General features: G+C 44.9%; 1 protein-coding gene across 3 annotated transcripts in view; it reads left to right on the top strand.

The window, feature by feature from the left end:
- The window catches only part of med15 (mediator complex subunit 15), a 188,429-nt gene that overhangs the window by 92,185 nt on the left and 75,979 nt on the right, over positions 1-20,265 (top strand). For all 3 annotated transcript variants that reach the window (XM_073055608.1, XM_073055607.1, XM_073055606.1), the window contains one exon: positions 19,894-20,003. In XM_073055608.1, the coding sequence (XP_072911709.1) occupies positions 19,894-20,003 (110 nt within the window). The remainder of the gene's footprint in view (positions 1-19,893; positions 20,004-20,265) is intronic.

The raw sequence follows: 20,265 nt of genomic DNA, 5'->3' as shown, positions 1-20,265 counted from the left end.
CTCAGCATTCAATACCATCATCCCCTCGGTATTAATCTCCACGCTTCTAAACCTGAGCCTCTGCGCCTCCCCCTTGAGGGAGTTCCATTTTTTATTATTCTTGTTAATTCAGCTCCTGAACAGTAGATTTAAAATAAAATATTCACCACTTTTAGTTCAAGTATAAGGTGGAACGTTTTCATAGTAAGGCAAGGTCTTCAGAATATCTCCATTCTCTTTCATCCATTTGCTGCTTGTGCTTCTCCCACAAAAACGTTTCACTTGTGGATTAAACATGTATCTTCTGCAGAGCATCACTTCCATATGAAGTCCACAATGTCATGTGTTTTTGTAGCTTTCTCTATCTCTGGTGCCACCATTGAATAACCTGTATTCCACAATTTCTTCATCTCTGTGGTTATGAGCACTTTTATTGATTTTTATTTTACTGAGTTACAGCGTGGAATTGGCGTTCAGCCCGTCAAATCACGGTGCTCAGCAATCCTCCGATTTAATCGTAGCCGAATGACAGGACAACTTACAATGACCAATTCACCTACCAAACAGTGTTTGTTTGGAGTGTGGAGCACCTGCTGGAAACCCGGGCAATCACGGGGAGAACATGTGTTACACACTCATTACGGGCAGTGCATGCATTACACACTCTCTACAGGTGTTGTGGTTACTTGAAATGACCTGGAGACACAGACAATTCTTCAAGAAAATTAAACCTTTATTTGCAAACAAAGGCTGAGGCAATCAATGAACTTGTCACCGAAAGCCCACCCAGCTCCAGTGTACAGCATTCTTTATAGTAATTTCTTATCTCAGTTACATTTCGGTTTCATCGCCATACCCAATCAGGTTTTAATTGCATATCATCTATATATGAATTAATTAATCGCTCTTGCCTAGTCCGCGGTGCGTCACCATTATATTTCACCCGTTTGCATTGGGGCCTTATTCGTGGCCAAGATTATGTTTTCCAGACAACCTCCCTCACATTACATTCCTGCTCGCAGCATCCTGTCCACCACCGTTATCTCGTACTAAACAAAGGCTGAGTGTAATACATGGGATACATCGCAGCTAATAGTGTTGCAAAACAAACAGGTGTACTGTAAGTACCATAATATGCAGCTAAGAGAGTACAAAGTATCTAGTGAAAACAACACATAACAAAATGTGCCTAGTAAAATAATACATATTAATATTCGGTACCTAGAAGTAATTACATAGTATAGTAAATAGCTAATACATAGTGATTATATTTCAGGTATATATAGTGGTTATGTTTCAGGTATATTTCTCAATATAATCCCCCCTTTGAGACCCACAGGGTCTCACACAGAAAGAGAACACTCAGAGGCCATGCACTAAAGCCAAAATAAAGTCCAGCATTTTAATCCCAAATTTAGGTCAACTACAATTTCCATACTCGGAGCTCAAAATGATTTCTCTCTGTTATCCTAGGCTGTTGAGCCAAAAACCTGTCCCTCCGTAGCTGAGACAGGAAAAAAGACTCAGACACCCTTACAGACTAGTGTCCACATCATTAACACCCTCCAGTCCGCTTGATACATCGTGCAGACTGTAACAGTACATCATCGGCTTTTCTTCTTGTCTAGGGTCAGATTCAACAATTTCCAGGAGCATCGGGAATTGTTTTGCTGTCGCACACATTATCAAAGTCTGTCTGGGTCAAACTGGGTCCCTTATATGGTCCTCTCCATTGGGGCACTGGCATGGGCCTTCCAGTCAGCATCTCATGTGGTGTCAAGCATGTTACCCGATTAGTCTGCATACGGTAACTCGTTAGTGCTAACGGTAATGCATCAGCCCAATTCAGTCTAGTCTCTGCACAAATTTTGTTCAGCTTGGCCTTCAAAGTGCCATTGATTCTTTCCACCATGCCCTGCGACTTTGGGTGGTACACACATCCAATCCTTTGTTTTATTCTCAGTACTTGTAATACCAATTTGACCACCCTTTGGATGAAGGCCGAACCATTGTCAGAGCTAATCTCCGTAGGTATTCCAAATCTTGGGATCACTTCATTTGTCAGGAACTTTACCACTGTTCCTGCCCCTTGATCCTTCGAGGGTACTGCCTCTACCCATCTGCTGAACCTGTCAATTACCACCAGAATGTATCTTTTCCCTCTTACCGTCTTTATCATATCTACGTAGTCGATCACCAGATGTCGAAATGGTCCTTCAGGCACGGGTATGTGAGCTATTGGGGTTGCAATCCCCCTTCAAACATTATTCTGTGCACAAACCTCACACTGTGCTAAAATGTAGTCTACCGAAGCCTGTAAGTAAGGCGACCAGAAACCATCCTTTTTTATTTTCTTTATCACTTCCCCCCTTGCACAATGGTCCATCCCATGTGCTTCTGAAATCAGAATCGTCAGTAGAGGGGTGGGCGCTGCCAACAAACCGTCTTCTGTGCTCCACAAGCCTTCCGGGTTCTGCTTGGCCCCCCTTTTTCTCCACATTGTCTGTTCTGCCAAAGTTGCCTTACCTTGTATTTCAATTAGGTCCTCTACCACAGGTTCTGGAGCTAGGCTTACCTGGGGGGCAATGACAGCTGACGTACACCCAGACGCTTTTCTGGCTGCCTCGTCCGCAGCTTGATTTCCCTTTGTTATTACATCATTTCCCTTTTTATGTGCCTGGCATTTTACTATAGCCAATGCTTTAGGTTTCATTATGGCTTTTATTAAGTCTAGAATTTGCTGACAATGTTGTATGGGATCTCCGCTACTTTTTTTAAAACCTCTCTGCTTCCACACTGCCCCGAACAAATGGCATACTCCATGAGCATATGCCGAATCAGTATAGATGTCTACTTTCTCACCTTCCATCATTTCACACGCAGCTGTCAGAGCTTTGATTTCCGCTAGTTGGGCGGAACACGGTTGGGGACAGGACTTCATCCTAATAATCTTATAGCTCGACTGATCCTGCTGCACTACTGAGAACCCTGCATGATTTCCATCATAATCCCTATAACAAGAGCCATCTATGAACAGAACCTTTTTATCTGCATCCTCTAGTGGTTCTGACCGTAAATCTGCTCTCAATTTGGCAAATGCCATTGTCTTCCCTACACAATCATGGGGTTCTCCTTCATAGCCCAAACGGACAAAGTCGGCTATATTACTGGTAGTGCATCTCTGTATAGTTATATCTGGAAATGTCAATAGCATCTGATACGCTGCTATCCTGGCTGGCGTCAGCACAAATTTCCCTCTTTCCAGCAATTCTGCTACTTTGTGGTGTGTGTACAGAGTCACAGGATAGCCCAGGGTTACAGATGATGCCTTTTCATATGCATAGTACAGCGCCTCCAATCCCTGATAACAGGGTGGATACCCCTGAGCCACCTCATCTAGCCTCATACTGTAGTATGCTATCGGCTGCTTTGCTTTTCCTGTGCCTGTCTCTTGTGTTAGAACCGCTGTGACATAACCCTCCTGTCGGTTGGATACATACAAATGAAAAACCTTCTCGTAGTCAGGCAAAGCTAATGCTGGTGCTGACTGCATTTCCTGCTTAATAGTATTGAAAGCTATCTCCGCCTCTCCATTCCACTGTAAGCCGTTCTTCAAATTTGTATGTCCTGCTTCTTTCATTATCTTTCTCAAAGGTGCCACAATCTCAGCATATTCTCCTATCCAATCTGAGCTGTACCCTGCCATTCCCAAAAACGTCATCATCTGCCCTACAGTCTGGGGTTTGGGGGCCTTAGTTATTGCCTCAATCTGATCTGGTGCTATCGCCTTCACTCCCTTGGATATTACCCTGCCTAAGTATTCCACTTGCTGTGTGCAAAATTGCAGTTTCTTTTTGGATACTTTATGTCCTCCGTGCGCCAGCTTCTCTAACAGAGTTATAGTGTCCTGCTCACACTGTTCCTTACTGTGGGAGCAAATCAACAGGTCATCCACATACTGTAACAATGTACTTTCCAATGGTATGCCCTCTAGGTCTGCCTTCAACACCTGATTAAAAACGTGTGGTGAATGTTTAAATCCTTGCAGCATTCTGGTATAGGTATACTGAGCACCTCTGTAAGTAAATGCAAACAAATACTGACACTGGTCGGCTAGAGGAATGCTGAAGAAAGCCGAACACAATCAATCACTGAAAAGTAACTTGCTTCTGGTGGAACATTAGTCAAAAGCGTGTGTGGGTTGGGGACTACCGCTGGCCAGTCCTCTACCACATCATTTACTGCTCGCAAGTCATGCACCAATCTCCACTTAGATTTATCTGCTTTTAAGACCAGCAACAACGGGGTATTGCATGGACTGTTTGTTCTTTTAAGCACTCCTATTTCAAGCAACCCCTGCACTGTCGACGCTATTCCCTCTTCTGCTTCTGGTCTTAGAGGGTATTGTGGTCTCCTGGGTGGAATTGCTCCCCTTTTCAGCCTTATTTCCACCGGACTAGCTGTTTTTATTTTCCCTACGTCCGTGTCATGCTGTGACCACAGAATAGACGGCAACTCATCTAACCTTTTATCTTTCTGCTGGCCTCTTTCCTTTCCCAGCAAGGGCATGTGTGGTTGGGTACATGCCTCCAGGTGCCATCTCTCCTCTAACTCCCTGTTCTGAGTCTCGTCAAAAATCACTGTACAATGTAGCTCAGATTTGGGCATTACCGCCCTGGGTAATATAATCTGCACGCCCTTTTTCCATTTTTCCCAGGTTTCCTGAATCTGATCTGCAATGTTTCCTTTCCAAAAGACATTAGCCTTCTTGTCTTCTTGCACTATCAATTGATAGATAGATAGATACTTTATTCATCCCCATGGGGAAATTCAACTTTTTTTCCAATGTCCCATACACTTGTTGTAGCAAAACTAATTACATACAATACTTAACTCAGTAAAAAATATGATATGCATCTAAATCACTATCTCAAAAAGCATTAATAATAGCTTTTAAAAAGTTCTTAAGTCCTGGCGGTAGAATTGTAAAGCCTAATGGCATTGGGGAGTATTGACCTCTTCATCCTGTCTGAGGAGCATTGTATCGATAGTAACCTGTCGCTGAAACTGCTTCTCTGTCTCTGGATGGTGCTATGTAGAGGATGTTCAGAGTTATCCATAATTGACCGTAGCCTACTCAGCGCCCTTCGCTCAGCTACCAATGTTAAACTCTCCAGTACTTTGCCCACGACAGAGCCCGCCTTCCTTACCAGCTTATTAAGTTTTGGGCCCCATATCTCATATCTTTTTGAGAAGTATTAAGACTGAACAAGAAAGAAGTGACTAAGTGACAGTCTGAAGGTTGCTGGCCTGGAATAAAGATTAGTATAGGGAGCAATGCCTGTATCAGTATGGGAGCGACTTGGGTTTGTGTATAAGCACAGTCTGTATACAGCACAAAATGTGGAAGGGAGGTGAAACATCGTTAAAGACAGAATAATTCAGCAAATGTGGCATTACATTTCAGTAAGAGTAATAGTCAGAACATGGAGTAAAGGGCATAATTGTGAAAGCGGGGTGATCAGTGCTCAGTTACTAGATGGTAAGATTCTAAAAGTGGCGTAGCAAGCCACGTGTATATCTGCATCAGTTGTTTGAAGTGGTAGGGCAGTTTGAGTAATTAGATTTTTTAAAAATGGGATCCTTGGCTTTATAAAGGTGGACAGGAAGAGACGAAGCCCTGTCTTTATTAAGCACTGCTGTGGGCACAGCTGCAATATTGCATTCATTTCCTGCACTATGCTTTAAGAAAGATGTAAAAGTTTCAGAGCAGAGATTTATCAACATGCTTGCTGGATGATGGACTTTAGTTGTGTAACACTTACTCAACAGGCTGGTATATGTCTAGGGGAAAAGGAGATCCAGCCACTCACCAACCCCACCTCCCGTACACGCAGGTGCTGTGGGAATCAAGTTTATGCCGCGTCGCACACACAATATCAAACTCACACCAGATACCATTATGGAATATACTTTAAAGATTTTACTAAAGCTAAATGAGTACTAACAATACAGTATATATGAAGGAAAAGAAAATAAAGTAAAAGGCACCAAACTTATCAGAGTTCATTCAGTTTAGTGCACATCGTTGGAGCTCAACCATCGAACCATTTGACCCCTCGTCACTTTCCTCCAACCTCCACGTCCTCGCACCTGGGACCACCCCAGTGGTCGACCGAGCAGTGCAGCGCACGTCCACCTTCCTCGGCGTCTCCTTCCCGACTCCCCTCAAAAGACCGCAAAAACCCCCAAGCTCCCAGCCTCACAAGACAAAATAACATTCCCCATTGGTCAACAAATGAATACAATCCCGATATCAGCAAGTCTAAAGCTAAACAACTGCGAGAGAAAACACTTATCATACAAAGAAGCATTCCCACTCTTAACAAAACAACGAAGCCATTTTGATTAACATACACAGTACATTGTACAGTATATGGACAGGCTGGGGAATGTGGGGTTGTTATTCTTGGAGCAGGGGACGTTGCAAGAGAATTTGATCTGAGGAAGGATACAAGAGATGATAAGCATGGACAGGGAGGAGAAGCTGCTTCCATTGGCACAAGGGGCTTGAAGCAGTTGGCAAATGACGCAGTAATGTGAAAGCAGATGTTTGGACATGGTAACATTCAGTCATGACCTTCAAATGGGAGTTGTATATGTAGAGTACAAGCACCTAGGCACCAACAAAGCATACATCGTTATCCATTATAGCTCAGCATTCAATACCATCATCCCCTCGGTATTAATCTCCACGCTTCTAAACCTGAGCCTCTGCGCCTCCCCCTTGAGGGAGTTCCATTTTTTATTATTCTTGTTAATTCAGCTCCTGAACAGTAGATTTAAAATAAAATATTCACCACTTTTAGTTCAAGTATAAGGTGGAACGTTTTCATAGTAAGGCAAGGTCTTCAGAATATCTCCATTCTCTTTCATCCATTTGCTGCTTGTGCTTCTCCCACAAAAACGTTTCACTTGTGGATTAAACATGTATCTTCTGCAGAGCATCACTTCCATATGAAGTCCACAATGTCATGTGTTTTTGTAGCTTTCTCTATCTCTGGTGCCACCATTGAATAACCTGTATTCCACAATTTCTTCATCTCTGTGGTTATGAGCACTTTTATTGATTTTTATTTTACTGAGTTACAGCGTGGAATTGGCGTTCAGCCCGTCAAATCACGGTGCTCAGCAATCCTCCGATTTAATCGTAGCCGAATGACAGGACAACTTACAATGACCAATTCACCTACCAAACAGTGTTTGTTTGGAGTGTGGAGCACCTGCTGGAAACCCGGGCAATCACGGGGAGAACATGTGTTACACACTCATTACGGGCAGTGCATGCATTACACACTCTCTACAGGTGTTGTGGTTACTTGAAATGACCTGGAGACACAGACAATTCTTCAAGAAAATTAAACCTTTATTTGCAAACAAAGGCTGAGGCAATCAATGAACTTGTCACCGAAAGCCCACCCAGCTCCAGTGTACAGCATTCTTTATAGTAATTTCTTATCTCAGTTACATTTCGGTTTCATCGCCATACCCAATCAGGTTTTAATTGCATATCATCTATATATGAATTAATTAATCGCTCTTGCCTAGTCCGCGGTGCGTCACCATTATATTTCACCCGTTTGCATTGGGGCCTTATTCGTGGCCAAGATTATGTTTTCCAGACAACCTCCCTCACATTACATTCCTGCTCGCAGCATCCTGTCCACCACCGTTATCTCGTACTAAACAAAGGCTGAGTGTAATACATGGGATACATCGCAGCTAATAGTGTTGCAAAACAAACAGGTGTACTGTAAGTACCATAATATGCAGCTAAGAGAGTACAAAGTATCTAGTGAAAACAACACATAACAAAATGTGCCTAGTAAAATAATACATATTAATATTCGGTACCTAGAAGTAATTACATAGTATAGTAAATAGCTAATACATAGTGATTATATTTCAGGTATATATAGTGGTTATGTTTCAGGTATATTTCTCAATATAATCCCCCCTTTGAGACCCACAGGGTCTCACACAGAAAGAGAACACTCAGAGGCCATGCACTAAAGCCAAAATAAAGTCCAGCATTTTAATCCCAAATTTAGGTCAACTACAATTTCCATACTCGGAGCTCAAAATGATTTCTCTCTGTTATCCTAGGCTGTTGAGCCAAAAACCTGTCCCTCCGTAGCTGAGACAGGAAAAAAGACTCAGACACCCTTACAGACTAGTGTCCACATCATTAACACCCTCCAGTCCGCTTGATACATCGTGCAGACTGTAACAGTACATCATCGGCTTTTCTTCTTGTCTAGGGTCAGATTCAACAATTTCCAGGAGCATCGGGAATTGTTTTGCTGTCGCACACATTATCAAAGTCTGTCTGGGTCAAACTGGGTCCCTTATATGGTCCTCTCCATTGGGGCACTGGCATGGGCCTTCCAGTCAGCATCTCATGTGGTGTCAAGCATGTTACCCGATTAGTCTGCATACGGTAACTCGTTAGTGCTAACGGTAATGCATCAGCCCAATTCAGTCTAGTCTCTGCACAAATTTTGTTCAGCTTGGCCTTCAAAGTGCCATTGATTCTTTCCACCATGCCCTGCGACTTTGGGTGGTACACACATCCAATCCTTTGTTTTATTCTCAGTACTTGTAATACCAATTTGACCACCCTTTGGATGAAGGCCGAACCATTGTCAGAGCTAATCTCCGTAGGTATTCCAAATCTTGGGATCACTTCATTTGTCAGGAACTTTACCACTGTTCCTGCCCCTTGATCCTTCGAGGGTACTGCCTCTACCCATCTGCTGAACCTGTCAATTACCACCAGAATGTATCTTTTCCCTCTTACCGTCTTTATCATATCTACGTAGTCGATCACCAGATGTCGAAATGGTCCTTCAGGCACGGGTATGTGAGCTATTGGGGTTGCAATCCCCCTTCAAACATTATTCTGTGCACAAACCTCACACTGTGCTAAAATGTAGTCTACCGAAGCCTGTAAGTAAGGCGACCAGAAACCATCCTTTTTTATTTTCTTTATCACTTCCCCCCTTGCACAATGGTCCATCCCATGTGCTTCTGAAATCAGAATCGTCAGTAGAGGGGTGGGCGCTGCCAACAAACCGTCTTCTGTGCTCCACAAGCCTTCCGGGTTCTGCTTGGCCCCCCTTTTTCTCCACATTGTCTGTTCTGCCAAAGTTGCCTTACCTTGTATTTCAATTAGGTCCTCTACCACAGGTTCTGGAGCTAGGCTTACCTGGGGGGCAATGACAGCTGACGTACACCCAGACGCTTTTCTGGCTGCCTCGTCCGCAGCTTGATTTCCCTTTGTTATTACATCATTTCCCTTTTTATGTGCCTGGCATTTTACTATAGCCAATGCTTTAGGTTTCATTATGGCTTTTATTAAGTCTAGAATTTGCTGACAATGTTGTATGGGATCTCCGCTACTTTTTTTAAAACCTCTCTGCTTCCACACTGCCCCGAACAAATGGCATACTCCATGAGCATATGCCGAATCAGTATAGATGTCTACTTTCTCACCTTCCATCATTTCACACGCAGCTGTCAGAGCTTTGATTTCCGCTAGTTGGGCGGAACACGGTTGGGGACAGGACTTCATCCTAATAATCTTATAGCTCGACTGATCCTGCTGCACTACTGAGAACCCTGCATGATTTCCATCATAATCCCTATAACAAGAGCCATCTATGAACAGAACCTTTTTATCTGCATCCTCTAGTGGTTCTGACCGTAAATCTGCTCTCAATTTGGCAAATGCCATTGTCTTCCCTACACAATCATGGGGTTCTCCTTCATAGCCCAAACGGACAAAGTCGGCTATATTACTGGTAGTGCATCTCTGTATAGTTATATCTGGAAATGTCAATAGCATCTGATACGCTGCTATCCTGGCTGGCGTCAGCACAAATTTCCCTCTTTCCAGCAATTCTGCTACTTTGTGGTGTGTGTACAGAGTCACAGGATAGCCCAGGGTTACAGATGATGCCTTTTCATATGCATAGTACAGCGCCTCCAATCCCTGATAACAGGGTGGATACCCCTGAGCCACCTCATCTAGCCTCATACTGTAGTATGCTATCGGCTGCTTTGCTTTTCCTGTGCCTGTCTCTTGTGTTAGAACCGCTGTGACATAACCCTCCTGTCGGTTGGATACATACAAATGAAAAACCTTCTCGTAGTCAGGCAAAGCTAATGCTGGTGCTGACTGCATTTCCTGCTTAATAGTATTGAAAGCTATCTCCGCCTCTCCATTCCACTGTAAGCCGTTCTTCAAATTTGTATGTCCTGCTTCTTTCATTATCTTTCTCAAAGGTGCCACAATCTCAGCATATTCTCCTATCCAATCTGAGCTGTACCCTGCCATTCCCAAAAACGTCATCATCTGCCCTACAGTCTGGGGTTTGGGGGCCTTAGTTATTGCCTCAATCTGATCTGGTGCTATCGCCTTCACTCCCTTGGATATTACCCTGCCTAAGTATTCCACTTGCTGTGTGCAAAATTGCAGTTTCTTTTTGGATACTTTATGTCCTCCGTGCGCCAGCTTCTCTAACAGAGTTATAGTGTCCTGCTCACACTGTTCCTTACTGTGGGAGCAAATCAACAGGTCATCCACATACTGTAACAATGTACTTTCCAATGGTATGCCCTCTAGGTCTGCCTTCAACACCTGATTAAAAACGTGTGGTGAATGTTTAAATCCTTGCAGCATTCTGGTATAGGTATACTGAGCACCTCTGTAAGTAAATGCAAACAAATACTGACACTGGTCGGCTAGAGGAATGCTGAAGAAAGCCGAACACAATCAATCACTGAAAAGTAACTTGCTTCTGGTGGAACATTAGTCAAAAGCGTGTGTGGGTTGGGGACTACCGCTGGCCAGTCCTCTACCACATCATTTACTGCTCGCAAGTCATGCACCAATCTCCACTTAGATTTATCTGCTTTTAAGACCAGCAACAACGGGGTATTGCATGGACTGTTTGTTCTTTTAAGCACTCCTATTTCAAGCAACCCCTGCACTGTCGACGCTATTCCCTCTTCTGCTTCTGGTCTTAGAGGGTATTGTGGTCTCCTGGGTGGAATTGCTCCCCTTTTCAGCCTTATTTCCACCGGACTAGCTGTTTTTATTTTCCCTACGTCCGTGTCATGCTGTGACCACAGAATAGACGGCAACTCATCTAACCTTTTATCTTTCTGCTGGCCTCTTTCCTTTCCCAGCAAGGGCATGTGTGGTTGGGTACATGCCTCCAGGTGCCATCTCTCCTCTAACTCCCTGTTCTGAGTCTCGTCAAAAATCACTGTACAATGTAGCTCAGATTTGGGCATTACCGCCCTGGGTAATATAATCTGCACGCCCTTTTTCCATTTTTCCCAGGTTTCCTGAATCTGATCTGCAATGTTTCCTTTCCAAAAGACATTAGCCTTCTTGTCTTCTTGCACTATCAATTGATAGATAGATAGATACTTTATTCATCCCCATGGGGAAATTCAACTTTTTTTCCAATGTCCCATACACTTGTTGTAGCAAAACTAATTACATACAATACTTAACTCAGTAAAAAATATGATATGCATCTAAATCACTATCTCAAAAAGCATTAATAATAGCTTTTAAAAAGTTCTTAAGTCCTGGCGGTAGAATTGTAAAGCCTAATGGCATTGGGGAGTATTGACCTCTTCATCCTGTCTGAGGAGCATTGCATCGATAGTAACCTGTCGCTGAAACTGCTTCTCTGTCTCTGGATGGTGCTATGTAGAGGATGTTCAGAGTTATCCATAATTGACCGTAGCCTACTCAGCGCCCTTCGCTCAGCTACCGATGTTAAACTCTCCAGTACTTTGCCCACGACAGAGCCCGCCTTCCTTACCAGCTTATTAAGACGTGAGGCGTCCCTCTTCTTAATGCTTCCTCCCCAACACGCCACCACAAAGAAGAGGGCGCTCTCCACAACTGACCTATAGAACATCTTCAGCATCTCACTACAGACATTGAATGACGCCAACCTTCTAAGGAAGTACAGTCGACTCTGTGCCTTCCTGCACAAGGCATCTGTGTTGGCAGTCCAGTCTAGCTTCTCGTCTAACTGTACTCCCAGATACTTGTAGGTCTTAACCTGCTCCACACATTCTCCATTAATGATCACTGGCTCCATATGAGGCCTAGATCTCCTAAAGTCCACCACCATCTCCTTGGTCTTGGTGATATTGAGACGCAGGTAGTTTGAGTTGCACCATATCACAAAGTCCTGTATCAGTTTCCTATACTCCTCCTCCTGTCCATTCCTGACACACCCCACTATGGCCGTGTCATCAGCGAACTTCTGCACATGGCAGGACTCCGAGTTATATTGGAAGTCTGATGTGTACAGGGTGAACAGGACCGGAGAGAGTACGGTTCCCTGCGGCGCTCCTGTGCTGCTGTCCACCGTGTCAGACCTACAGTCTCCCAACCGCACATACTGAGGTCTATCTGTCAAGTAGTCCACTATCCAATCCACACTCATCCCATTTCTGGTGCATTCTAATTTTAATTCCAGCTTCAATAAGGCATCTCTGCCTAACAAATTAATTGGAGTTCCTTTAAATACTAGCACTGGCAAAACAATTCCTTTATTTCCCATTCTCAACCACACTGGAGCCGTGCACTGTGTCAACTGTGTTTTCCCCGAGAACCCTACCGTCGAATAAACTTTCCTGACATGGGAAGGTGAAGGGCATACTGTGGCTGTACACAAGTGTACGTTGCTCCAGTATCTATCATCATTGGTGTCAGTTGCCTTTCTAACATAACCTGAACAATGGGTTCCTCATCTGCCTCCCTTGTTATCATTGGGTAATGTCCCTTCCCACTCAAGTTCTTGGGGCACCCCTAATACCTCGCATAGGGGTTCACAGGTCTGCTTGGGCCTGTGGGGGCTGGTCCTTGGCTAAACTTTAGTTCCCTTCTTATCGGTTCCTGCTGGTGTGTGACAGGCCATAGTGTAAACGGACAATCTCTTCTCATGTGACCTGGCTGATTACATTCCCAGCACAATCTCTCTACCTCTCTTTCCCCCTGTTTCCTCACTTGTCCCCTCTGCCCATAGCTTCTCTGTCCCCCTACTTGGAACTTCCAGTCCTGTCTGGGCAGTTTGAATTTAGTCTGTTCCTGATAGGGCATTTGTGGGAATGCTCCCCCAAAGACGATTATTGGCATGGGGTTTTCCAGCCCTTGTCTTACAGTATGATCGGTCCCTCCATATAGTAGTGCTTTGTCCAGTTCGATGGCTGTGCTCGAACCGGTGGTTGCTGGCAGCATCTTTTTGTTTTTCTCTTTTTCCTTCTTTTTGAGTTCTTCGAGCTGCATTTGTATTAACTTTCTTTGCACCTCTTCCTGCTGCTCAGCCAACCTTCGTTTGTCTTTCCGGTATTTCTCAACTGCATGGACTACGTGGTCTCTAAATTCTTGTGGGGTCTTTGACGTCAGCCCAACCACTTCCTCCAGCTTGGATTTTACTTGTGGAGGCATTGCATCCAAAATGCTATGTCGGAACAGTGAGGTCATAAATAAGCTATTTTCCACCTCTTGCTCAGTCTCCAGTCTCCACCTTTTCAACTGGTTTTCTACGTAGGCTGCTGGGTTTTCAGTGTCTCCCAGTGGATCCCCTTTTAAGGCTTTGGGGTCCACTTTGGGTGGATAAAGCTTTCTGAGGGACTGCCATACCCTCTGCCTCACTCTGTCAAACCCATCTCCATCAGTTCTTGGGTCGTTCGAGTTTACTATGCCAGCCATTTCCATTAGTTCGTTAAATTTGGAGGTTCCCATCAACCTTATCAACAGTGCCTTCAAATCTCCCATAGCCAATAATCGTCCCGCTGTTTCTTCTTCAAAGGCTCTAATCCATTTCCCTGCTCCTTCATGTAGATTGGGCAGAGTGTTTTTCAGCCCTTCTAGGTCCTGGGATCCCCAGGGGATATACTGCACTTGTCCTGATCCTTTAACTAACAACAGCATCAGTCTTCCTGCTCCTTCCCACCTGCCCTGGCTCTCCTCCTCACCTGACTCCCCATCTGTCTCAGGGTATGTCTTTACTGCCTCCCACACAAATGTCTCCGGGGTCCTCTTCTTCCCTCGGTCTCCCTGTGGAGTCCTTCCTTTCTGTCCTGATTCAATACTTGGTTGGCCCCTGGAGTATTTTTCGCATCTCCTCTGGCAATCCCCTCTCAGTAACTTATCTGGCTCTCTCTCTACTTCTGCAAGTCGCTCCCCGACCGCCTCCTTCTGCTCTTCTAGGCTTCTGCCTCCTACCTCTTCCCCACAAATTCTCGCATCCCCTCTCTCTCCACTTAACTCTTGCTCCTCCAATGAGTCACCTTCTCTTTCTTCCTGTCCGTGTCTGTACACCTGTGGCAGGGACTCCTCATGATCCTTAGTCGTGCTTGATTCCCTTCTCTCTTGTGTTTCTCCAAGACTCTCATCTCCTATCTTTTTTCCACTTCTTCTTGAATGCCTCATCTCTTCCTGCCCTGATGAGCCACTTTCTTCTCTGGTCTGTTTATTTCTATAGTATAACCAATACTCCTCATACTCCTTTTCCTCTCTTAAGTATTTCATCCGTTCGATCCCTTCGTCCATTTCTCTCTGTACCTGTTCCATCTTTATCCTTTCTGCCTGTATCTCCTTCCATATCGCCGCTCTCTCCTTCTCGTATTATTTTTTTCCCTCCTCATTATCCCAAACTTGTACTTCTCCCTGCATGTTTACTGTTCCCGACAGCAGGGGGCATTGCTTAGGGGTTCCTTCCTCATTATAGGGATGGGGTTTTTCGGTTTCTTTCGCATCCGGGTACAGAGCTGAAGCCAGCTTCTCACTGTACCTTCCTCTCTCTCTAACAGGCTGTTTCTCCAGCACCTTAGTGTCTTCCTTGCTTGTAATCAATATTCTACCTGTCCTCCTCAGCCTTTCTCCCTCCGTTCTGAAGAGTTTTAGCACTTCCATTTCTCGTTCTCTTTTTTGCCCTCTTTTCTTAGATTTATCTTTTGGTTTGTAATTTTTAATTAGTCCCTCCATTACTTCGCACAAACTTACATCAAACGTTCCTTCTCTTGGTCACTTTGTGACCAGGTTATTGGTTCTTTTTTCCCATTTTTCTGAAGTTTTTGTGATCTCATATTTAATTAACGGGAATTTTTTTGCTCAGAATCTCTACTGCCGTTCCTTTACCTGTCATGTTATTCTCTCTTTTTAAGGTATTTCAGAGATTCACAGTTTGTTTACTGGATAATATTATTTACTCTAATTCTATGCCTAGTCTATTCTGTTCTGCCCGTGCATTAGAATAGTCTATTCAGAGCGGTACCCACAGAACTTGCTCTTTGCACCTCGTCTGTTCAGACCCTTATCTCTTAAGGCGGTATCCACGAGGATTTTCTATTCTAATTCTATGCCGAGTCTATTTTCCTTTCCCTGCCCGTTCAGCCCTTCGTTTCATACGAAGCGGTACCCACAGGGATTTACCAACACCACGTGGACTTTTTCTTAACTTAACTTATTACTAACTTATTTGTACTTACCCTCAATGCAGTGTTCTTGATCAATCCTCTGAGCCTCCTGTTAACCCCCAATTCTGCCAGATTCTTTGGACTGGAGAGACCCTTCGGCAGTGGTTCCACACTCCTGAGACTCCAAGACCTCCCCAAAGCCAACAGAATTCTTAGTCCAAATTGTTGCAAAAAGCGCTTTCCTTTTGTTTGGGTGCACCCTTAATTCTGTTAGCCTTGTGGGGGTCCCTAGAGGACTGGGAAGCGTCCCCAATCTGCCGTTTCCTTTCCGCGGGTCTCTTTCCGGTCCTGTCACGGTTGCCAATTTTGTCGTGGTTACTTGAAATGACCTGGAGACACAGACAATTCTTCAAGAAAATTAAACCTTTATTTGCAAACAAAGGCTGAGGCAATCAATGAACTTGTCACCGAAAGCCCACCCAGCTCCAGTGTACAGCATTCTTTATAGTAATTTCTTATCTCAGTTACATTTCGGTTTCATCGCCATACCCAATCAGGTTTTAATTGCATATCATCTATATATGAATTAATTAATCGCTCTTGCCTAGTCCGCGGTGCGTCACCATTATATTTCACCCGTTCGCATTGGGACCTTATTCGTGGCCAAGATTATGTTTTCCAGACAACCTCCCTCACATTACATTCCTGCTCGCAGCATCCTGTCCACCACCGTTATCTCGTACTAAACAAAGGCTGAGTGTAATACATGGGATACATCGCAGCTAATAGTGTTGCAAAACAAACAGGTGTACTGTAAGTACCATAATATGCAGCTAAGAGAGTACAAAGTATCTAGTGAAAACTCGGTACCTAGAAGTAATTACATAGTATAGTAAATAGCTAATACATAGTGATTATATTTCAGGTATATATAGTGGTTATGTTTCAGGTATATTTCTCAATACGGGCAGCGCATGAGTTACACAGTCATTACAGGCAGCAGATGTGTTAAACACTCACTATGGGCAGCAGATGCGTTACACACTCGTTACAGGCAGCAGATGCGTTACACAGTCCTTATGGGCAGCGCATGTGTTACACACTCGTTACAGGCAGCAGATGTGTTAAACACTCACTATGGGCAGCAGATGCGTTACACACTCGTTACAGGCAGCAGATGCGTTACACAGTCCTTATGGGCAGCGCATGTGTTACACACTCGTTACAGGCAGCAGATGCGTTACACAGTCCTTATGGGCAGCGCATGTGTTACACACTCGTTACAGGCAGCAGATGCGTTACACAGTCCTTATGGGCAGCGCATGCCTTACACACTCCCTACGGGCAGCGCATGAGTTACACACTCGTTACAGGCAGTACATGTTACACACTCCCTACGGGCAGCAGATGCGTTACACAGTCCTTATGGGCAGCGCATGCGTTATACACTCCCTACGGGCAGCGCATGAGTTACACACTCGTTACAGGCAGTACGTGTTACACACTCCCTACGGGCAGCGCATGAGTTACACACTCGTTACAGGCAGTACGTGTTGCACACTCCCTACGGGCAGCAGATGTGTTACACAGTCCTTATGGGCAGCGCATGTGTTACACACTCCCTACGGGCAGCAGATGAGTTACACACTCGTTACAGGCAGTACATGTTAAACACTCCCTACGGGCAGCAGATGTGTTACACAGTCCTTATGGGCAGCGCATGTGTTACACACTCCCTATGGGCAGCAGATGAGTTACACACTCGTTACAGGCAGTACGTGTTGCACACTCCCTATGGGCAGCAGATGAGTTACACACTTGTTACAGGCAGGACGTGTTACACACTCCCTACGGGCAGCAGATGAGTTACACACTCGTTACAGGCAGTACGTGTTGCACACTCCCTACGGGCAGCAGATGAGTTACACACTCGTTACAGGCAGTACGTGTTGCACACTCCCTACGGGCAGCAGATGAGTTACACACTCGTTACAGGCAGTACGTGTTGCACACTCCCTACGGGCAGCAGATGTGTTACACAGTCCTTATGGGCAGCGCATGTGTTACACACTCCCTACGGGCAGCAGATGAGTTACACACTCGTTACAGGCAGTACATGTTAAACACTCCCTACGGGCAGCAGATGTGTTACACAGTCCTTATGGGCAGCGCATGTGTTACACACTCCCTATGGGCAGCAGATGAGTTACACACTCGTTACAGGCAGTACGTGTTGCACACTCCCTATGGGCAGCAGATGAGTTACACACTTGTTACAGGCAGGACGTGTTACACACTCCCTACGGGCAGCAGATGAGTTACACACTCGTTACAGGCAGTACGTGTTGCACACTCCCTACGGGCAGCAGATGAGTTACACACTCGTTACAGGCAGTACGTGTTGCACACTCCCTACGGGCAGTACGTGTTGCACACTCATTACAGGCAACACATATGTTACACACTCCCCACGGGGAGCGCATGTGTTACACACTCCCCACGGGCAGAGGGTGCGTTACACACTCGTTACGAGCAGCGCGTGCGTTACAGACTCGTTACGGGCAGCACATGCTTCACACACTCCCTACGGGCAGAGCGTGTGTTACAGACTCCCTATGGGTAGTGCATGCGTTACACACTCGTTACAGGCAGCACATGCGTTACACACTTGTTACAGGCAGCATGTGCATTACACACTCCCCACGGGCAGTGGGTGCGTTACAGACTCGTTACGGGCAGCATGTGCTTTACACACTCCCTACGGGCAGAGCGTGCGTCACACGCTCCCTACGGGCAGAGCGTGTGTGACAGACTCCCTACGGGCAGTGCGTGTGTTACACACTTGTTACAGGCAGCACGTGCGTTACACACTCCCTATGGGCAGCACATGTGTTACACACTCCCTACGGGCAGAGCGTGCGTGACAGACTCCCTACGGGCAGCACATGTGTTACACACTCCCTTTGGGCAGCACATGTGTTACACACTCCCTACGGGCAGAGGGTGAGTTACAGACTTGTTACGGGCAGAGCATGCGTGACAGACTCCCTACGGGCAGAGCATGCGTTACGCACTCCCTACGGGCAGAGGGTGAGTTACAGACTCATTACGGGCAGCGCGTGCGTGACAGACTCCCTACGGGCAGAGCATGCGTGACATGCTCCCTACGGGCAGCGAGTGCGTCACACTCTCTGTGCACATTTGTTACGGGCAGCAGCAGGAACGGAACCTATGTTGCCTGTACTATAAAGTGTTGTTCTAAACACTATGCTACTGTGCCACCCTCTCTTGCCAAAACCACACTCTATCCTCCTCTTCTTATCAGAAAAATACACGATATTTTTGTTTTAAAGTAAACTGCACCTCTGCCTGTCTGTACGGATTCCAGGGGCACCACCACTTTCCTTGCTGGTTGTTTACAAAGTCCTCTCTTCTGGGTAGGGGACAGGTAGCCCAGCTCAGTAGATTGAATACTTCATGTACAAGGAAATTAATCATCGACTATGACGGCATAGATTTGAGATTGCTCCATGTCTCTTTCGAGCAAGACCCTTGGCAAAAGACTTCTTTTCAACAGTTGGGTATCTTGTCTAAGCATGTGATCTACCCTCCCACCTCTTGTACAGGGTAACTAATTGTGGTAGGCCTTTTGGCTGACTAATTCAGCACAGCCCATGGATTAATCCCAGCAGTATCTGGTGTGTGCTCTGAGTCTGTCTGTAGTCTGATTTAAGTGCAGATACCAGAATCAGGTTTGTTGTTACTGATGTGAAATGTGTTGCAGCTATACAGTGTAATACTTAAATAATCACTGTAAGTTGCAGTAAGAAATACAAGTAGTGGAAGAAGAGAGGAAAGTAATGAGGTTCAGAATGTGTACAGTGGTCTTCCACAACAAGTAGTTCAGCTGGGCCTGACAAATGCATCTCTACTTCAGTATTGCTTTCAAGCAACTCCTCTAATTTGCATGTGCCTTTCTTTGGGTTTTGACTTTAGCAATGAAAGGATATGTTTATATGTTGTCTTAGGAAGTCTTAAAGCACGTTGCAGACAAAGAAGTGTTTTTCAAGTATGGTCAAACAAAAGCAGGGCATCGTTTTGTGGGCAGGGTGTGGCTGAGGAAGTTTGCTATGTTTTGTGATCTTTTTTTAAAATCAGCTTAGTCCAAGCTGAATTGCAATGGGAATTCAATTGATGGGAATCTGGAGTGAACACATTATGACTGGGTTACAGAAATGCTGTGGTTTTATCCTAGGAACAGTGATGATGTGATTTATAGTTTGTTAGAATTTCTACTCTTTTATGGGAGGCATTTTTCAGGTTTTGCTGTTGAGGGTAAGGAGGACTGATTTGATATTGTGATGTTCATTTCCTATATTTGTGTCTAATGATCTGCAGGTTAACAATACAATTGCTATGATACCGTCTCCAGTCCAGCAGCCGATGCTCCCACCACCACAGCCTCAGCCATCACCACAGCCTCCTTCATCCCAGCAGAGCTCTGTGAGGTAATCACAGCAAAATGTATTTCCCAAGTTTGATGTTGCTGGAAGCATTGGAGCAGAAAAGGTTAAAGTGACCTAATTAAATGAATTGTATGAATAGAAATTTGGATGGGTTTGCTATCTGACATTATCTCTCAATGGTCATATTGCTATGAGAGGTTTTGTCATTTGTAAACTTTGTTTACAAACTCATTTGCGAGGATTCAGACGTAGTATGCAGACAGGCTGACTAGAGGAGTTGCCATAATAACTGGATTTGAATTGG

Source organism: Hemitrygon akajei, chromosome 9 (genome assembly GCF_048418815.1).
Source record: "Hemitrygon akajei chromosome 9, sHemAka1.3, whole genome shotgun sequence".
NCBI lineage: Eukaryota > Metazoa > Chordata > Chondrichthyes > Myliobatiformes > Dasyatidae > Hemitrygon > Hemitrygon akajei.
The sequence above is the reverse complement of the archived record's forward strand: the minus strand, read 5'-3'. Positions and strand labels throughout refer to the sequence as shown.